The following is a 19,847-nucleotide window of genomic DNA, read 5'->3' as shown; positions in this document are numbered from 1 at the left end:
TTACTTCACCGCTGGCAGAAATACCTGTGAATTCAAAGATTTGTTATTTTGGACACCTACTTTCGTTGAAGTAAATACATACATGTACATACATGAATACTGTGTTATCTCCTTAACTGTTCTTCTGATCATAAGGAAGAGCATTCTTGATGTGTGTGTGTGTGTGTGTGTGTGTGTGTGTGTGTGTGTGTGTGTGAACACAGACAGAGAGAGAGAGAGAGAGAGTGAGAAAGAGAGCTCAACATTACAAGTCTACACAGAAAACTTCAAACTCAAAAACAATGACATAATATAGCATGCTTTATATCACTTTTCCCAAAAGACCTTTTCTTAAAAACATCATTGCCAAAGTTGTATATGACATTATATATATTCTCTTGATCCATTTTAAGAACAGAAACACACCAAAAATACATAGGCTGTACGCTTCCTCACACTCACAGAATTAAATATATAAATAACAACATTATACAAGCTACAGTATTACTATATCGTCACTGTAATTCACACACCTCCCATCTAAATTTTTGCTGTTTAAAGAAAATCGAAAAATGTGGCACGTAAACTTTGTAATGTTAGTTTAACCCAAGCAGGTTTTTTTTTTTGCGCTCCATTGAAACAAATGAAGATATGAGTTTTCTTCTCAAGAAATATTTCTCACTTTAACACTTTCTACCCCACCTATGTTGACCAAGTTTTTTTTTAGCCAAGACCAGCTGTGCTGCAGCAGGTCACTCAGAATTGTAGTAACTTTGTAGTAACTGTGTATCAACACGCTGGAAGCGACTGAAGCTAACAGTCTGAGCGGATATATTCGTACCTGGTCAGATAGAGCCATATGAGTAGCTGGGAGACAATGAGTTAAAAAGCAGCTGGAGATACGAGCTTTTATAACTGCATGGGCAAAAAAATAAGGGAGCTAACTATTGATTTAGTTCCAAAACCTCAAAAATTTATATGAGGTAGTAGGTGATTACAATGACCATATATATAATAATTGGCATGCATTTTATTCTAGAAATTTCATTATGCTTGTTGGCAGTAATCACATATAAATGCCCTAAAGTACACATATCAAAAGCATCCATATTAATTATTATCATGCACAAAGGATACAAAACCTAATCAAAGGTAAATTGCTCTCATTTCTTAATTTTGATTCTATTGCAAATCCTCCCTTATCACATACTTTGGTCATCAGATGCACCATAACTTGCTTTTAGTTTTACTTTGTAATGGCAAATACTGCAACATCAAATAAAAGTACCAAAAATGCACCATGGTTGAATCAGAAAAAACATTTTGCAACCTTTGAAATATTTTAGTTGAATGCCCCACACATTCACCTTCCATCATTTTGCTCTTCTACTGTTGAATAGAATCAGCATTTTGTTATTCACACCCTCCAAATCTCATGCACACAAAATGACAGAATGTCATTACATTTACACTTACAGAAAAGTTCTCTGAGTCTAAAATCTTTCAAGAGAGACCAAAAAACTTGCTTGGCAAACCTGCAATAGAACACACCCAAATTCAGCTTTCATTCACGTTTTCTGTTTAATTTTCATCTGCTGCCTTTGCCTACGAGTCAGGCCATACTCGCTCTCAGGGGTGTCTTGCACTAAAACGTTCAAACCACTTTCACACAGAACACTTGCTCTCCTGTTTGTTGGTGTTCCAGGCTGAAGGTACTTCAAAGCTTCAGTACACTTCTGTCGCAGTCTTTGGGATCTCCTAGGCGTCGATCTCTGACTCGTCCATTGGGAATTCTGGGAATGTCTTCTTTGAGATGAGACGCCCGTCTCTTTCCTCCTGTCTCCAGTCCTTTGATCATCTGAAGGAATATTTCTTCCCCCAGAACAAGGTGTGCCTGAATGTGCACCACCTTTTTGACTATTCAGATCACCTTGATGACAAATGCTGCCAGAGTTGTTGTGAAACGCCTCATCTGAAGGGCTGGGGGCAAATAACGCAACTCTCAGAGGCAACTGCTCTTTCATTCCTAGCAACACTGGGGTGGAGTGTCCATTTAGTCCTGATAAATTGGAAGTCTCCAGAGGTGACAACAGAATGTCAGAATCATAGGATTTTCTGCTGGTCCTTATCTTTATCCCACCCACATCTGTTTGTGAGTCATTCTGTGACGTTCGCAGACAAGGAGCCTGAGACGCCCGTTTCAACGTTTTCATCTTAATTAGCTTGACAGGTAGATCTGGCGAAGGGAAACTTGAATTGCTTTCATCGTCGCACAAACTTGAAGATGGTGCAAGAGAAGAGCGCTGCCGACCATATGTAGATTTTCTATATGATGAGCGTCGCTTTCTCACAGTTTCTCTGCGACCATAGTCAGCTTCTCCTTCATTGCTGGGGTTAAGTTTGTGCTGTGTCTCTTTTCCCTTACCCCCCTTTGCCTTTGACAGAGACGTGCTTGCGTCATCACAATCAGTGCATATCAACTCAGCAGCAGCAGATGACTTCTGATGGTGGAGCTTTGGTGCCGTCTTTGCTGGATCGCCAACAAAGTCAAGGGCAGGGAATTTTTTTCCAGTGACACCCCTTGAATTATTGATGTGGGAGTTCTCCTTGTTGAAGGTCCCTCCATGCAGTTTCTTACCGGCGCTGTCTCGTCTTCGTCGAGCTTGGCGGCGTTTTCCATGACTGACAGCTAATCCATTGAACTGTGGTGAAACCTGCAGCAACAGATTTTCAAAAAATTTAAACAACTTATGCAAAGGCCAAAGCTGCAGCGGACTACAAAATAAGACAAGCCCTGAGGGAATTATTCTTTCACTGTGGCACCCTTTTCTGTACATGTTGGTAGAGCTATTGCAATTTCCATTGATCCTAATGCTAGTAATGAGCATCCAGTGACAGATTTGCTTGGGCATGAGTGTCTTGATTGGCTAGTTCAGTCCCTACCTCACCCTCTGCCCCTCAGAGATGAGGCCAAAGTGGCTAATCTGAATGGCCCGGTAGCTCAGTTGGTAGAGCACTGAACTTGTGATCCGTGGGACATTGGTTCGAACTCTGGTTTTGACAGACACAGGTCAACTTGATGTGCAGACTAAAAGACAGCCATATATCAATGTTGCACTCCTCGTCCTATGTCATTGTCACCACTGCGACATGTAAAAGACCTTGATGATTCTGCCAGAGGTGCCTGTGACTGAATACACCTAAACACACACGCACGTACCTGGGTAACGCACCTCCGTGGGTTCTACTTCTAGCTTTCCCCGGGGAAAAAGTTACCCAAATTTCCCAGCTATGGGACAATGAAGTAATGAAAACAAAACGAAAAGAAACTTGAATGAGAGACAAATATATATATAATATATATATATATTACTCATCTAGCAAAAAGCATGAACCAACACCTTCGTTTTGTTGTGCCAACCCCATGAGAAAGAATGCGAAGAACGATGCAATGACAGTTACTTTAATAGTAGCCAGGTTCAGCCTGACAGTTTTGGTGGATCTGTCTTTATACAGTATGGACACTGTTTGCAGCCATACGCTACTTTTTGGCTAGTTCTTTTGATCATCTGTGTGTGCAAAAAATCCTGCACCTACCCAAGTGAGGTTGGTGTCATCAACTGGAACAGACAGAGCAGTTACGGGGTGATCAACGCAGAGCACAGGGCTGAGCAATCGCCTGCACTGCCTGCTTTCCTCAGGACTTTCCTCGAACAGGAGTGAACGCTTTCTGGAACTCTCTTTTTTTCTGCGTCTCGCCATCCTTTGCCAGTGTCAATAGTCATGTCCACTGTTTAAGATTCAGTGTGGTTCATGCTGAGCTGCACAGCACAATAAAATACAGATGAAGAAAATTTAAGCACAGGTAATTGCTCAATTATAACATTTATATTTATAAATAAATAATGTTTCTGTTTTTTATAAGTTCTATCAGTATACACTTAACAGGGGTGTTGCTGGAAATTTTCATGTTGGGACATTTGGCTGAAACTGTCAGAGAGCTTTAGGACATTTCGGAAAATTTTCAGCTATTATTTTGGCTCATCAAAAGTCGCCGTAACATTGAAGCACAAGAGGGGAACACCAATACAATCATTATCTTAGGACGTACAGAAAATATGTTGCATACTGCAACCAAAACAATTAACTTTGCGAATATAACTAAAAATTAGATCAATTCTCTGAAACTTGTTCAAACCTTTAACTTAAATTTCTTGAAAGTAAAACAATAAAACTCTTCCAATCTTGTGCAAATCTTGACAATCCTTGGGAAACATGACTGGTAAACATCAATAAAACATAAACACATTCTGACACTGTCACATAACATTGTGACAGATTCTATCAAAGTTGACAAGAACAAAAATAAGAATGGCAGAACACCAGTAAAACGAAAACAGACTGTCACTGATGTGTGTCCAAAATGTGAGTGTTCTGGAGTCAGAGAGGTGTACCATGACTAGGAAACATGTGTTTGAAGAATAACACAAGTAAAACTAAATCATGCTCAGCTGTTAGTCACACCATTACTGCATTGTTTCATTTTCCATAAAGATGTCATAAAATGCCCCCCACCCCCCCTCCCCCAAATCCAAATCACTGACTGACGGAGAAACTATCAGTATCACGAACAGGCGGACGGAAACGCTGAGAGAGTGGGAAACCACTCTGGCAGCTATAATTTTCGTAAATTTTTATGGCTTCCGTTCAAAACATTGTTTCGTTTTTGGCATTCGTGAAGAAAATAAACGGCAGTCACCTGACTAAGTACATTGGCAGCAAAATCTAGCAATCAAAGCCTGATAAAAGAAAAAAAAAACCACCAAAAAAAGCCCGATTCAGACGAATATTTGGTAATTTGGTCAATTAGGTCATAAAAGTTTCAGCCAAAGTAAACAAAATCGGCGATTGGCCGAACCAAATGACACCCCTGCTTAAATGTAATTTAAACACAATAAAACCATGCAGTAGCATGTGCAATATATATACGACTTGTGGGGCGGGAAAAAAGCTCAGTCGGTAGCGCGCTGGATTTGTATTCAGTTGGCCGCTTTCAGCGTGAGTTCGATCCCAGGTTCGGCGGAAATTTATTTCACAGAGTCAACTTTGTGTGCAGACTCTCTTCGGTGTCCGAACCTCCCCCCGTGTACACTACATTGGGTGTGCACGTTAAAGATCCCACGATTGGCAAAAGGGTCTTTCCTGGCAAAATTGCTTAGGCACAGTTAATAATTGTCTACCTATACCCGTGTGACTTGGAATAATTGGCCGTGAAAGGTAATGCGCCGAAATGGCTGCAATCTACTGGCCGTATAAAATTTCATCTCACACGGCATCACTGCAGAGCGCCTAGAACTGTACCCACGGAATATGCGCGATATAAGACTCATTGATTGATTGATTGATTGATTGACTTGTGTCTGTGTGTCTGTTCGCCATGCACGGCCAAAGTTCTCGATGGATCTGCTTCAAATTTGGTGGGCATATTCAGCTAGACCCCGGACACAACCTGGTTGATGAGAATTTTCAACACGTGCTCTCAGCGCACAGCGCTGAACCGATTTTGGTTTTTCTGTTCATTTCACCATTCCCAGTAACTCTTCCTTATCTTCTCCAGTGTTTTCAGCCGCGTTTATCTCCCTTCCTTTGTGTGGCGTCAATCCATATTCCCGTTACTACGTTACTATTTATAGAAGGTCACTGCACATTACTATTTTTAGAAGGTCTCCAGTGTTTTGCGCGTTTATCTCCTTTCCTTCGTGCACCCGGCTTGCCGGGTCCCAGGCGCAGCCTGGTATTCGGTTCTACTTCTTCCCGGGGAAGCCGGTACCCGGCGAAGCGGGTAATCATCTAGTGAATCAATATAGGTCCCTGATTGAATGAACACTTAATTTATTCTCTGCAGTATTTTAAATCATTGTCAGTGTCAATGTATGCCTTTTGGTAGATATAATTTGCCATAATTTATTTGATCTATAACAGTAACAGTAACAGTTCGATTAACTTAACACTTTTTTTGTTTGTTTACAATATTATTGTAGTCTTTTATTTCAGTTTTAAATTAATTTAACAGAAAGACAAACCTACACACAGGGAAGTAAACCTGTGCTTTCTCACTGTCGTGTAAAAAGTTTGATGGATGAAACTAGGCGGGTTTGCTAGGGACTGAACCATTTACTGGTTTACAATCACCCCTTTGTGTCAGCTCATAAGTAGACCCAAGACTTTGTCTGGTCAACTTGTGTTGATCAAATGTTTATGGAAGTTGAGACTGCTGCAGACGCTATTCCGCCCATCACGGAATTCGTCACGGAATTACAAAGCCAATATGAGTTCCCTCCTTGCTATGTCTGTCTCTGAAAATGATTCCAAGTGAATACATGTATCTCGCCTTTCTCTGTAATTTTGTTCCACAGGCACAGAGTGTATGCCTGGAACTTACCAGATCATGACCGTTTTCTCATGAAGCTGATAAAATTGTTTTGTTTAAATTTCGGGCATATCACCTCCAATACACCACTTACACTCTGATGCTGAATCAGTGAATGCCTGTAAAGTAGCCGAGGAACTCGGCAAAACTCTGTGGTTTGAATCTACGGGAGGATACTCGTGGTTTTTGTGTACCTTCCGGCATGCTATCCCATAATACCTTGTTGTGGATTTGTGTGTCGACATGACCATGGAGCTGTACTTCAAGGTTAAAACACAAGGAATGTGTACACTCTTTTTTCAAAAACCATGTGCGTGGTTACGCTCTTTAATCGCACAATTCCTTTTTCTTCATATATGCAGACTTGCATTAGCCGGCAGAGGGAACGATTCAAGGTTGACACACTGCTGGTGGGGAGGAGTGACGTAATGGTGGTTATTCAGTATGCAAATGAGCCAAGTTCATGACCCCACGTGACTGGATTGGATGCGCGATCGGCCATTTGAGTGCGTCGGTGAAGATATTTTGGTGTTTGGAGGATTCGATCACTACATCAGTATACTGGCCTGTAACCTTCGATTTTGTCAGTGCCTGGAACCTTAATCATGTCTGGTAAGTGAAAGCAGATCTAGATCTTTAGTATTTCATTGACTTTGTCGCAAATCTTCTCTGCCTGGCCTCCAAAACAGATTTTCGATCATACATGGTCTCATTTTCCCCATATCACTCTCAATGGCGCACAAGTAGACTTAGTCAAGACGTTTAAAAGTTGTTTGTTGAGAAGTTTTACGTGAACATTTTCAAGGAGTTTTTCAGTTTGCTTCCTTGAGTGATATACAAGACGACTATGTTACACTTTTAAGCTCTGGGGACATTACTTTGTCGTCAGAAACTTTTCTGAATGTGAGACAAAGATTGAAAGATGGCTACTTCGTTGGTTTGTTTTTGGCCGTTCAAGAAAGTTGCTTTTGTCATTGTTACAGAAACGACAACCAAAAGACCGAGATCTTCTTGCGACACGAAGGTATGGTTGATCTTTTCTGCTCATTGTAGAACTAAAGAATACGTAGACAGCTGTGCAACAACGTAAACATGCAGCGACCACTTACATCAGAAAGCAGGTTAAAAAACGCACAAGATGGCGGCCATGATTTGTTACAGCGGGACATGCAATCTCCTGTTTCTTTACCCTCATGATGTCGTTAATCACGGCAGCTTTTATGGCGCTTTGTTTTCAACAAAAGAAATACCAATGTTTGCGTTTGTTTAATTTCGAGACGATCACAGGAATTAAGGTTCATCAGGTTCAGTTTTGGTTTTCCTTTCCGAGTTTCTACTTCTGAATCTCCAGGAGCCAAAATCTAACGTAAAGTTAACCCGAGCACATGGTATTTAACCAGAAAAATCACCATGACAGTAATGAAACATGTTAAATGAGAGGCAATTACTTGTGAGAGTAGGACACATGAGAATTGGGGCTCAATTCAGGCAATATGTCTATGTCAAGTAGTGCCAGATTCAAAGTAAAAAGTCAGTTGACATTGGAAATCCATGGCAATTTTTGTTGTCGACCGTGTCCTGAAAGATGTCGATTCAATATTTGATTTGGAAAGAACATGAGACAATCAGGTTAAAACTGCCAATGTTGCTGTTTTAATGTTTGTTATCACTCTGTTGATACATGTATCTAAAACTAGAAGACTGTGTTGCTGCCTATTTCTCTGTATTTTATTTTTAAGAATGCATGTGTCCTCCCTGAACTGTTGAACACAGTTATCATTTAGTGCTGATAACAGTGCTACTAACTACGCATCTTTCTTCAGTTGTTTCTTTTTTTTTTAGTAGTAATTTGCTGTAAGTGTAAACATGCAGTAGGAGATTGAGACATGGTTGTTGTGTGAGTTTGTCCGTGAACTGAATTGATTGAATGGAAGTTAGAAAAGGGTATGTTTATTTTTTCTACCCACCCAAACATTATAAAATGTTTGGTGGCTTGTTGACAGACCAGCTTTTTTTGTTGGTCCGAGGGGACCGTATCGTCTATTGATTGATCTTTATCGACGAAGGCCATGGTTGATAAATATGTCACAAAAGGCTATATATGCTCCCCGAGGACCAACACAAAAATGCTGGTCTGACAGGAAACATTGTTTTTGTCATCATTTTGGAAGTGCAACTGTATGCACAATAACCCACAGGGAGACCAATTTTTAGAATGCAATATTCCGGGCTGCAAAGCGTGTCACACTAGTTTGAGATAACACGTCATACTTGTCTGTGATGTCAAACTTGTTTGTCGCTTTTGTTCCAGTCTGAAAATGTACAGAGCTGCGATCACATTTGCGAGTTCAGTAAGTTTTGAGCATATTTCTCTTCTTTTAAGTGTTTTATGACTTTTCATTGTGTATTTTGCGATTACAGGGATAAGTTGCAAATTGACCATGAGTTGCTGCGGTAATTATAAACATTGATTTGGTCTTTGAGAGTGAATGCTTACTATCGTTGTCCTCGGAAACACAAATCCAAAGCCGCGATGGTTCCACGCATCAAACAATCAGCCTCATTGGCGTTTACTTTGACAATCCACGTTTCACCTGAAAGCTGGGGTCCTGATTTGGCCTATTATGGTCCGCTGGACCCGAAAAGCAACAGCTAACTAACTAACCTGAAAGCTCAAATCAATTCGCCACCTCGATTTGTTACATGGGCAAGAGCATTATTTATTCCCCAGCTGGTTATGAATGAAAACTCGTGAAAATGATGACAAACATATTTCTTTGGACAATTGGCAGACTTCCACTTCCAGCATTTTTAAAACTCCTGAGATCATTATTTGCTTGCACGATTGTTTAACATGTTAAAATTTGAAATTTAACTTTGTTTTTATTTTCAGGATGTGTCCTTTGAACCAGAGATCAAACTCAAGAGAACAATAAGCAATATGTCAGTACAAGAGCTGTACATGCGGGGTACCCACCTGTTGCTGACTGCTGCAAACTACAAACCTTACCTGCAGTGGAGGGATGATGTAAGAAAAATTGCTCAAATTCAGACAAGTGTAAGGTATCTGCCCAGATACAGTGGAAGCTCCCGTAACGACCTCTCCCAAGAACGACCCCCTCCTTTTGCCGACCGAATTTCTCGGCACGGATGCTTTTCACACTGTAACTAACCTCACAAGAACGACGACCGACCTACCAACTTAGGGTCAATAACGACTTTGACCTTTTAACCAGTGAGTGTCACAGTTCGTAAAATTACGCGTAACACGCACGTCATTAGTCACGCATCAAGAGTCAGGGGTGGTAGTCTGTAGTCAGTAGTACATGCAAGTCCAGTGGCCCGCGGCTGTCATCTTCTCACCTGTTGCTGTCACAATTGAATGACTGCCCTTGAAGTGGGGGGGGGGGGGGGGGGGGGGGGGGGAGGGGGGATGGGAGGGGTTGGGTAGGGGCAGTTAGAATGACAACTCAGTTATGAATTGCTGTGTACGTACTGCGTGTGTGCTCATCAACTAAGATCTCGGGTCAATGACCATACTTGCCAATGAGCAAGTTTTACCTATGGGAGGGTCTCCTTTGATGTCAGGGAGGAAACTCTTCCTGTCTGAGGTTACAGACACTGACCTTCTTACCCGGGTTCAATCACCGAGTTTTACCTATGAGACCGCGCGCATGTGTGTGTGTTATGCCTGTGCGCTGGTGTATGCACGTACATCATGCTTATCCATATGCACATCAAATGGGAACAAAAATAGGATAACGGACACAACTTTCAAGACTGAACTGTCCAACAGTTGCCACCCCTGTGAAAAAAATGATACCTCCCAAACTCCAGATAAAGACCCCTCCTTTTTACGACCGATTTTTCTGGACATTTTCAAGGTCGTTAGTGGGAGTTTTTACTGTATTTATATTTTAGGGGTTATTTCTTACTTGTAGCTGAAGTTAGAAAAGGGATGTACGTGAATATCTGCCTAGTGTCTGGGACATTTCTGTGCTTGCTTTGAATTTGTCCAGTTTTTATGTAGGTACATTTTTCTGTGCTAACTTTTCATTTCTTTGTCATCTGAAGTGCTATTAGTCATAAAGATTTCTCTCACCTTCAGTTGTGATTCAACTCCTGTGGTGATCTATGCTGCGAGGTCACATGATGTAATTGACTGTTGCAGTTCAGTTCCATAGTTCGGTCACATGACGCCCCAAGCTCTGCAGACACAGCATCCAGCGTCACATCTTCAGCCTCGGAGAACGGGAATTCGCCACATTATGAAGGAGCTTTTGACCACATGTCCCTCAGTCAGGCAGCTGCATTCACGCCGCAGATATCCACAGCAGTTTCTCCCACACACCATTCTGTAGCTGGCTCTCCTGCACATAACTCTGGAACTGATTCTGCTGCCAGTTCCTGGGCATCATCTCCCCCTCACGACCCTGACGCAGACGGTTTTGACGATAATGAGAAATACACTGGGGGGACTATATTTCATGAAAGTAAGTTGCTCTCTTTTCATTTGTTGAGCTGCCGTTCTTTTTTTGTGTATGTGCGTGGAGGAGGAAGAGGGGGTTCTTTTTGGCTTAATCTCTGTTTTCTCGCTTTGCATTTTATCGCTGTAATTCACAAACCTCATATCTGAATTTTTGCTATTTTGTAATAAAAACGAAGACAAAAATTTTTTTGGAACATTCACCACATCCAATATAACTTTGATTCATGGGTTGATAGTGCTTTAGAACAGGGCAATTGCAGTAACATTTTTAGTTAATGTCAATTGTTAATGATGTTCGATACAACTAAGAAAATATTCAGATATTGGAGCTTTTTATCCTAAAGTCAAGAGTCATCCAAAATGAGAATTATATGAGTTTTTGTCCCTTTTGTCACCTAACCTTCAGTGGCCATATTTCATATTTCTGTGAAAAAAATATTTGTAAACTAAAGATACAACACCAGCAGTCTCATATTTTCCATGTAATGACATAGTTTCTGTCCAAATGTCACATGAAAACCTTGTAAGTTTAAACACATTTAAGTGGTTGCTTTTTTGCGCTCCCAAGATACAAATGAAAATAAGTTTTCTTCTCAAGAACTTTTTCTCACTTTAAAAAGCAGCTAGAAATAAAAGCTTTTCTCACCACATGGGCAAAAAACAGGAGCTAACTATTCTTTTAATTCCAAAACCTCATAAATTGAGATGCAAGGTTTGTAAATTGCAGGGACGATTTATTGACCTAGTCCTTATGACAACTGTGTTTTGAGTGATTACAGTTGTGCCAATGACAGTTTTTGAGTGTCTATTAATATTCTGACAGAGTAGTTTGCTTGTGTTTTCAAATCTTTTTTGCAAACTTGCCAGTGTAGTGAAAAATGATAAAAAAAATTCTGAAACGGTTCTGCAGTTCTTCTTCTTCTTCTTCGTACGACGGTTGTGTCAGACTCGGAATCTGGAGGATGCCATGAACATGGATGTTCTTTCCAGGTCCTCCAGTGCTCCCCACATTTTGGTCCTCAGATCTGTTTGGTCAGGCCATGTCTGGATCCGCAGTTGGTCGAGGAGGGGAGGTTCTGCAGTTATTTCATAGCATGTCATTTACCTACTTGCCTGGTTGTATTGTTTCAGGCTTTGAGATCACCTGTTGGTGTTTGAAACCCCATGGATCCCGAAACATGATCTTCTGCAATGAGTGTGAAAAGTGGCTGCATTTCTCCTGTGTGAAGATTCGCAAAGACCCAAATCCAGACGGAGACTACATGTGCCCGAAGTGTGTTGCTCGTAAGGAGACAAAACGAAAATCTGTTCGCCAGAGAGCCAACAAGAAACGGTTCGATCCCTGACGGTCCAGGAGTTGCAGACGTGTACATTCTTTGGCAGCTACCCAAGCAAAACAGCTTGCTCAGCATGCTGTGTGAGCTGCTCAGTATTAACTATGATGAAAAGAGTTCAGGTGAATGGATATGGGTGATGGTTGAAAACTTGCTGGTGAGCAAAACATGGTGACGATTTTGCAGCGTCAGTGTGTTCTGATCTGAAACTAAGAATGAACAGTGGAATCTGTGCCAGTTTTCTTTCTGTAAAATGCTCACTGATGCCTTATTCTAAGAATTTAAGGTGTGAGAACAATGAAGGATTGCTCAGCTCAGTACTCGATTCAGATCACAGACATGAATTACATTGTACCAGAGTTTGTGCGGCTACTTTGTGATAAACTTCTTGCAATAATGTGCCATTCCAGAGCGACTGTTTTGCAACCTGCGTTTGGTGGCAATTTGTCTTACTGTGGACATTGAAAACTGTGTATATTTCAGCATATGTTGTGTACAAATTGGGCATTGATGTGGATGCGTGTGTGTCTAGTGCATGTGTGATGTGCTTATCGTCCCTGTGGTAGCCTACACAGTTCAGTTTATCAGAACTGTAAGGAATGAGAGTGATGTGTGGTACATTGGTAGTGGCACAGAAAGTTGTAGTTCTTTCATTAAAGTTCAAGAAGATGGATCAAAGATTAAAATGTCAAAAGTGCTCAACTTCTGTCCATAACTTTTGAAAGGAAACCCCATTATCTGACAGGCAAGGTAGATGGTTGGCGGGTCAAAAGGAAATGTTTCGCACATTTCATGGTGACCTTAGCTAAGTTAATCAGTGTGTGTCTCTTGTTTTCACAGTGTTCATGCAACCTGAGTGAAGCATTACATCTGCAATGTTCTGCATATTTTAGTTACCCTTAGGACACCAAGTGCTTGGTGATAGTAACTGTATCCTCGACTTGGTTGTAAGGATGTTTGCAATTGGGAAGCATGCGGGTTAAAAACGGGCGTCAACAGAGTCAATGAAGGGGAATACCATATTGTAGATAATGTACCTGTGGATTGGTACATTTCGAAGAAAAAGAAGCCTTTCACTTCATTGATTGTGACTGTGAGAGTGTATGTGCATTATTAAATTGATAGTTTTTCCGTTAAAAAAAAAATGCATGGTACAGTTGTATAATATGTTCAAGGAAAGAAAGGGTTGCTTCGTTGTGTTTCAGAAGTCATTTATTCACCCATGTGCATTCATGATTTGATTGAGAGATGTTGGGACTGTTGCCATGAGACATGACAAATAGAAAAAGAAAGGATGGAATCATGGATATATATATATGCATAACGCCATGACAGTACATAGTTTTTCTGCCAAGTATGTAGAGTGGTACAGCCTTTAAGACCCCCCCGCGGGTTAGGGGGAAGAATTTACCCGATGCTCCCCAGCATGTCGTAAGAGGCGACTAACGGATTCTGTTTCTCCTTTTACCCTTGTTAAGTGTTTCTTGTATAGAATATAGTCAATGTTTGTAAAGATTTTAGTCAAGCAGTATGTAAGAAATGTTAAGTCCTTTGTACTGGAAACTTGCATTCTCCCAGTAAGGTAATATATTGTACTACGTTGCAAGCCCCTGGAGCAATTTTTTGATTAGTGCTTTTGTGAACAAGAAACAATTGACAAGTGGCTCTATCCCATCTCCCCCCTTTCCCCGTGGCGATATAACCTTCGTGGTTGAAAACGACGTTAAACACCAAAGAAAGAAAGAAAGAAACAGCCCTTAAGACGGCTTCAACTCTGAGAAAATGAGGCAGGGGAGGTAGTCAACTGGGGATAATTGCAGAGTTTATGGACAGACTGTGCTAGCATGCTCTCAAAAAGGGGGGGGGGGGGGGGTGCCATTGTAGTTGTAGTTTGAATCAGTTGGAGTGAATGAGTGAGGGGCACAGTTAATTTCTTGGGTTTCTTTTTTTGGGGGGAGGAGCCTGAGATGTTCCCGTGATATGTCTTATTGCTCATTTGTTCCAAATTCCCACGTTTGTTAATTCTAGTACATGTAGTGTTTATTTAAATGATCCAGCGAATTTGTTGGAACCCAACATTTTGTTCTTATACTATAGCTAAAGTGTATACATACATGTCATGTCTGCAGAGATGTGTGATGTGGAATCTCATTTTACATACAAGTTGTTCTCTTGTCGGGTCTTTTAGAGCTGACATAACATTAACAATGGTAGATCCGATTTGCGCAAAAGGTCCTTTTTTCATTCATTTTTGGGTGCTTGGTTTTATTCATTTCTGTGTGCATTGACTTCTGGTGCTATCTTGCATGGTTCTTTTCTTGTTGCATAATAGTGTCGATACTGTTTTGAGTGAGGTATGCTGTTCAGTCACTGGGCAAACAGCTAAAGAAAGAAGATAGTGTTGACCAGTTAGGTTGTCTTTTTGTTTACAGAAAGCGGTTTTTTTCTGCCAATGAGGGTACTTAGACTTAGAGAAAGGGTACAGAGATCATCGGTCAAGTTTTCCTTTTGTTCGCATTAGTTGTTTCTTCTTATGAGAGTACCTAGCCTGAGGTCTCTTGCAAACTCTGGAAACAAAGGCCCTTATATACCTGGGTTACTTACTTACTTAGGCCCTTTGCTCCCAGCGGAGCATAGGCCATTGACAACATTTCTCCATCGCACCTGTTCTGGGCTGTTCTCTCCGCTTCTGCCCAGCTGTTGCCTTGCCTCTTCAGTTCTGCCTCTGTGTCCCGCCTCCAGCTGTTTCTTGGCCTCCCTCTCTTTCTTTTCCCCTGTGGATTCCAAGTGAGAGCCTGGCGGGTGATGCTGGATGTTGGTTTCCTAAGGGTGTGTCCAATCCAGCCCCATTTTCTCCTCAGAATCTGGCTGTTAACGGGCTCTTGGCCCGCCCTTTGCCACAGCTCTTCGTTGCAGATCTTGTCTGTCCATCTGATCTTGAAGATGCGCCTCAGACAGGTGTTAATGAAAGTCTGAATCATCTGCTGTGTCACCTTGGTCATTCTCCATGTCTCAGAGCCGTAGAGTAGAACCGATTTGACATTGGAGTTGAAGATGCGCAGCTTGGTGGTTATGCTCTCTAGAGGCCCGGATGTTCTTCAACATGATGTAGGCTGCTCGTGCCTTCCCAGTCCTGGCAGCGACGTCTCTGTCAGTGCCCCCTTGCTCACACTTCCCAGGTATACAAAAGATTCGACCTCTCGGATTGGCTCTCCACCTACCGTAACTGGCGTGTTGGCAGTGGTGTTGATCTTCAGGAGTTCTGTTTTCCTCTTGTTGATCCTGAGCCCTGTCTTGGCTGATGTTGCTGCCAGGCGAGTGGTCTTGTCTTGCATCTGGTTGAAGTTGTGCGAGAGGAGTGCCAGGTCGTCAGCGAAGTCGAGGTCGTCCAGCTGTGTCCAGAGTGTCCACTGTATACCGTTGTTCCTGCCTGCTGTGGTGGTCTTCATGATCCAGTCAATGACCAGGAGGAAGAGGAAAGGCGACAGTAGACAACCCTGGCGGACTCCAGTTCTAACATCGAAACTGTCCGACAACTGGCCCGCGTGCGCTACCCTACAGTTCATGTCTTGGTAGGTTTGCTGAACTAGTGAGATGAGTTTCTCGGGCACTCCGTAGTGCCTTAGCAGCTTCCACAGCGTCTGTCTGTCCACGCTGTCAAAAGCCTTCTCATAGTCTATGAAGTTAATGTAGAGGGGAGAGTTCCTCTCCAGTGACTGCTCTACAATGATGCGCAGACTGGCAATCTGATCTGCACAGGATCTATTCCTGCGAAAACCTGCCTGCTGGTCTTGGAGCTTGGCATCAACTGACTCTTTCATTCGCTCCAAAATAACTCTTTTGAGGACTTTGCCGGCCACTGATAGGAGCATAATCCCATGGTAGTTGTTGCAGTTGCTGAGGTCCCCCTTTTTCGGCAGCTTGATGAGGATTCCTTCCTTCCACTCGGCTGGTATTTGTTCTTCCTTCCAGATCTTACTAAAGAGGCTGTGCAGCATGTTGACGGCTGTCACCATATCAGCATTGATTGCTTCTGCTGGTATATCGTCCGGCCCTGCTGCCTTGCCATTCTTCAGGGACATAATGGCTTTCCTGATCTCTGCTTTTGATGGTTTGTCACAGTTTATCGGCAGCTCTGACTCTGCTGGTGGAATGTCTGGTGATACTTCTGGGGCCGGTCGGTTCAGCAGTTCCGTGAAATGTTCTTCCCATCTCTTCAGCTGTTCTTCTGTTGTTGTGAGTGGGTTTCCATGTCTGTCTTTGACTGGCTTGCTGGTCTGCTGGAACTTGCCTGCAAGTTTCTTGGTTACCACATATAGTTTTCTAAGGTTTCCCTGTCCTGCAGCCTCCTCTGCTTGACTAGCCAGGCTGTTTATGTAGTTCCTCTTGTCTGTTCTGATGCTTTTCTTCACTTCTTTTTCACCAGCAGTGTACTCCTCTTGCGCTTTTGCCTTGGCTGTTCTTGTTCGGCTCACATTCAGCGCAGCTTTCTTTTCCTTCCTGGCTTCGAGTTTTTGTAGGGTGCCAGCGGAGATCCACTCTTTGTGCTGAGTTTTCTTCTTGCCCAGGACTTCTTCACAGGTGTCTTGCCAGAGTTTCTTAGTGTGTTGCCACTGGCTCTCGATGTCTGTCTCAGCATCTTCATACAGCTCTTGCTCTTGAACCTGTTGGAAAGGCTGAGCTGGAATGCTGTCTGTACACCTCTGTCTCTGAGCAGTCCCACGTTGTATCTTGTGCGCACTATGGTTGAAGTGGTGTGCTTCTTCAGTCGAAGTTTGCTGTCATCACTAGAAGGTGGTGATCTGATGACATGTCAGCACCTCGCATCACACGTACATCTCGGCTTTGTGGATCTTCTTGTGAGGGAAGATGCTTCCTCCTATCACCAGCTGATTCATGGAGCACAGGTCTGCAAAGCGTTCACCGTTTTCATTCATCCGTCCTAGTCCATGCGTCCCCATGACCTCCTCATGACCTGTGTTGTCTGACCCTATCTTGGCATTCAGGTCGCCCATGAGGATGGTGATGTCTTTTGCTCCTCTTCTGTCTAATACAGCCTGCAGTTGATGGTAAAAATCATCCTTCTTCTCATCCTCCGCGTTGTTGATGGGAGCATAACATTGGATGACGTTCAGTTTGATTTTGCTCTTCTTGGTGGCAAACTTGGCTATAATAATGCGTGGACTGACAGGTTCCCAGCCGATGAGCGCACGCTGTGTCTCCGGTGCTAGCATAAGGGCCACGCCCTCAGTGTGTGGGGCGCCCTCCTCTGTGTGTCCAGAGTATATCAGCGTCTCTCCAGATGTTAGCCTCAGCTGGCCTGCTTGTAGCCACCTTGTCACACAGTCCAAGGAGTGAGATGTTGTAGTTCCTCATCTCCTGTGCTACCTGGACGGTCCGCCCTGTTTCGTACATCGTCCTGATGTTCCATGTAGTAATTCTTGTGGTTTTCCTGGGGGTTAGAAGGGGAGTTGGCCTTGCAGCTTCCTTTTGGCTTGCACTGCGTCATAAGCCTTCCATGTGAAGGACCTTCCTCTCCCAGGTCAGGTTGATTTTGATTCGTCGTCAATGCTTCTGTAACGTTGTTTGTTTTCTAGGCAGGGGTGTTGGCCCTACGCAAACCTCTGAACGAGGTGGTCCAATTTTGTCTGACCTCTATCCTTCGACCTGTCCAGCAAGGGTGACCCTACCAGGAGCTGAAGCTCCCGCTGGCATAGCTCTCCGGGTTACTGAGGCACGCAAGCCATCACACCACGACAAGGAATGGACCGTGTGATGGATATACCTGGGTTAGACAAACCTATTTCTTTCTTATTTTAGCTGATGTCGAGAAGACTTGCATTCTTCTGGGCATGGCACATTGAAAAATAAACCTCCCTTGTGCAATATTTTATTTGCAGGTGTAGTTTGGGGTACATGTATTTGATGGAGTAAGATGAGGCAGGTTAAACTAGCTGAAGAAGTATACTTGTTTATCAGGTAGAGTATGAATACATTTGTTTTTAGGCCCCCTCAAAACGGAAAGAATGTCTTAAGTGTGTTGTTACTGAGCGTTGTCTGATAGTACTTAGCCATCCCTAGATGGGTTTCTGTCCAATTGGGTGGGTCACAATGATGGATACTGTGGTCTGTCATGACAGGTATGTTTTGGTCATGCAAATGGGCAGAGGGCAAACAGGTGTCCTTTAATGGGAGGTGCTCTTACATTAGAGGGGCCTCTCATTGCAGGGAACCGCCGTAGTGATGAGTCTGGGAAGTGTGCTTTAAAAGTATTGGATATAACAGCTCAGAGGTGACAGAATTCTCTATATGACATTTTTTTCTTTGCTCCATTTAAAAAGGAAAAGACATAATTTAACATTGGACTTATTCCACTCCACAATATTGTACAGATATTTTGACTGAAAAACTACTTGTAGAGGTTATCATTTATTCCTATATGGTTGTCTGTCAGTTTATGACTGTACTACAGCATATCCCATGGTTGGTTACCTAGTGACATCATGTATTTGTCTATCTGGAAGGAACTAGGCAATGAGTTGTGTTGCCAGTTGGATGTTACTGTGACCATGTTCAAAGAACACTTGAATTTGGCAGCACCCCAATATCTTGTGCCTTGACACTTTTATTGAACGTTTCTGTGGCTTGTCTGTGTGACGGTCTTGCATGCCACATATGGTATACGAGTACATGAATGCAATGGGTATGCAAATGTCTCATATTTTGTTCTGTGCGTCCTCGGAATTACTATTTAGTGTGGGCATGAATGTAACTGAATGAATCATCCACACGGATATGTGAGAGAACCTTTTTCGTTTGTGATATGATAAGATTGACTGTGCAGGGTTATCGCATAGAATTTGTAGAAATCCACAGAAATGATTTGTGCATTATTGTTTGTGAATAAGAATTATGTACCGTTTTATCATCTCCAATGGACACAAAAGAATTCTTATGCATTTTCATGTTCGTTGTCGTTCTTTGTGTGGCGCAAGCAAGATTACTCCACTTAGCGATTAACTGCGTATGCAAGTGAATGATGAAACCAAAATTAAAAGTTCTATTTTAGAAGTCATGCATTTTGTGTCAGATTTGTACTGGTGTGCTTGCATTTTATGTGCCTGGTTGGGTGAAGCTGCTACATGTACTTGAGTCGAGATCAGATGAATGTTACTTCATTCTTCTACATTCCCGCAGTGGGGCACTGCGGTTATGAAATTAAAGGCCTCTCCTGTTTTTGGAACCGCAGGAGCTTTCTAGTTTGCTGTTAGGTAGATTTTTGGTTCCTCTTTCCTGTCATGCTCTCTTTTTCTTCATGAATTCTTTTTTTTCTGCCTTCTTGCTCATTCACCTATATTTTTTCCAAAAATCTCTTCTCTTGCCGCTTGTCTCGCGATTCATGTATAGTTTAATCTGCTAGTGTTCTGATGTAAGTCCAGCAGTAGATAGGTTAAGCCTATTTTAACATACTGGAAACTGGTAATCTTCCAGTAGGTATTAATTTAGTTTTACTAAAGCCTGCTGGGACACAAGTAATGGGTTAGTGCATTTGTAAACAGGAATCGCTTGACAAGTGGCCCCCTTCATCCCCCCCTTCCTCGTCCTGATATGGCTC

At 42.5% G+C, this 19,847-nt stretch overlaps 2 protein-coding genes across 5 annotated transcripts; one reads left to right on the top strand and one right to left on the bottom strand.

Moving 5' to 3' along the window:
• Positions 1-287: 287 nt before the first annotated feature.
• LOC138971210 (uncharacterized) lies at positions 288-6,610 on the bottom strand. 2 transcript variants are annotated; one of them, XM_070343884.1, is made up of 3 exons: positions 6,504-6,610; positions 3,577-3,800; positions 288-2,693 (listed from the first exon to the last, which is right to left on the bottom strand). In XM_070343884.1, the coding sequence occupies exons 2-3, from the start codon at positions 3,739-3,741 to the stop codon at positions 1,548-1,550; spliced, it is 1,311 nt and encodes a 436-aa protein (XP_070199985.1). In that variant the 5' UTR covers positions 3,742-3,800; positions 6,504-6,610; the 3' UTR covers positions 288-1,547. The 2 variants fall into 2 exon arrangements, with proteins under 2 accessions (XP_070199985.1, XP_070199986.1); XM_070343885.1 differs by having other exon boundaries at positions 6,422-6,597.
• Positions 6,611-6,883: 273 nt separating this feature from the next.
• On the top strand, positions 6,884-19,307 carry LOC138971213 (PHD finger protein 13-like). Of its 3 annotated transcripts, XR_011457197.1 has the most exons (6): positions 6,884-7,021; positions 7,393-7,433; positions 9,303-9,437; positions 10,581-10,902; positions 12,030-14,586; positions 15,598-19,307. XR_011457197.1 is itself a non-coding variant. In XM_070343888.1 (5 exons), the coding sequence occupies exons 1-5, from the start codon at positions 7,015-7,017 to the stop codon at positions 12,242-12,244; spliced, it is 720 nt and encodes a 239-aa protein (XP_070199989.1). In that variant the 5' UTR covers positions 6,884-7,014; the 3' UTR covers positions 12,245-19,307. The 3 variants fall into 3 exon arrangements, 2 of the variants coding, with proteins under 2 accessions (XP_070199989.1, XP_070199991.1); XM_070343888.1 differs by having other exon boundaries at positions 12,030-19,307; XM_070343890.1 differs by lacking the exons at positions 6,884-7,021; positions 7,393-7,433 and adding an exon at positions 8,721-8,760 and having other exon boundaries at positions 12,030-19,307.
• The last annotated feature ends 540 nt before the right edge of the window (positions 19,308-19,847 follow it).

This window comes from Littorina saxatilis, linkage group LG7 (assembly GCF_037325665.1).
Source record: "Littorina saxatilis isolate snail1 linkage group LG7, US_GU_Lsax_2.0, whole genome shotgun sequence".
Classification (NCBI taxonomy): domain Eukaryota; kingdom Metazoa; phylum Mollusca; class Gastropoda; order Littorinimorpha; family Littorinidae; genus Littorina; species Littorina saxatilis.
The sequence above is the reverse complement of the archived record's forward strand: the minus strand, read 5'-3'. Positions and strand labels throughout refer to the sequence as shown.

What these genes read in the sequence shown, in the direction of transcription:
- LOC138971213 (XM_070343888.1), top strand. An exon ending in ACCTGCAGTGGAGGGATGAT is followed by an intron (nt 9,438 to 10,580) that starts GTAAGAAAAATT and finishes TGACTGTTGCAG; the next exon opens with TTCAGTTCCATAGTTCGGTC. An exon ending in GGGGACTATATTTCATGAAA is followed by an intron (nt 10,903 to 12,029) that starts GTAAGTTGCTCT and finishes GTATTGTTTCAG; the next exon opens with GCTTTGAGATCACCTGTTGG.
- LOC138971210 (XM_070343884.1), bottom strand. Translation starts at nt 3,741, where the DNA reads ATGGCGAGACGCAGAAAAAAAGAGAGTTCCAGAAAGCGTTCACTCCTG. An exon ending in ATGACACCAACCTCACTTGG is followed by an intron (nt 2,694 to 3,576) that starts GTAGGTGCAGGA and finishes CTGTTGCTGCAG; the next exon opens with GTTTCACCACAGTTCAATGG.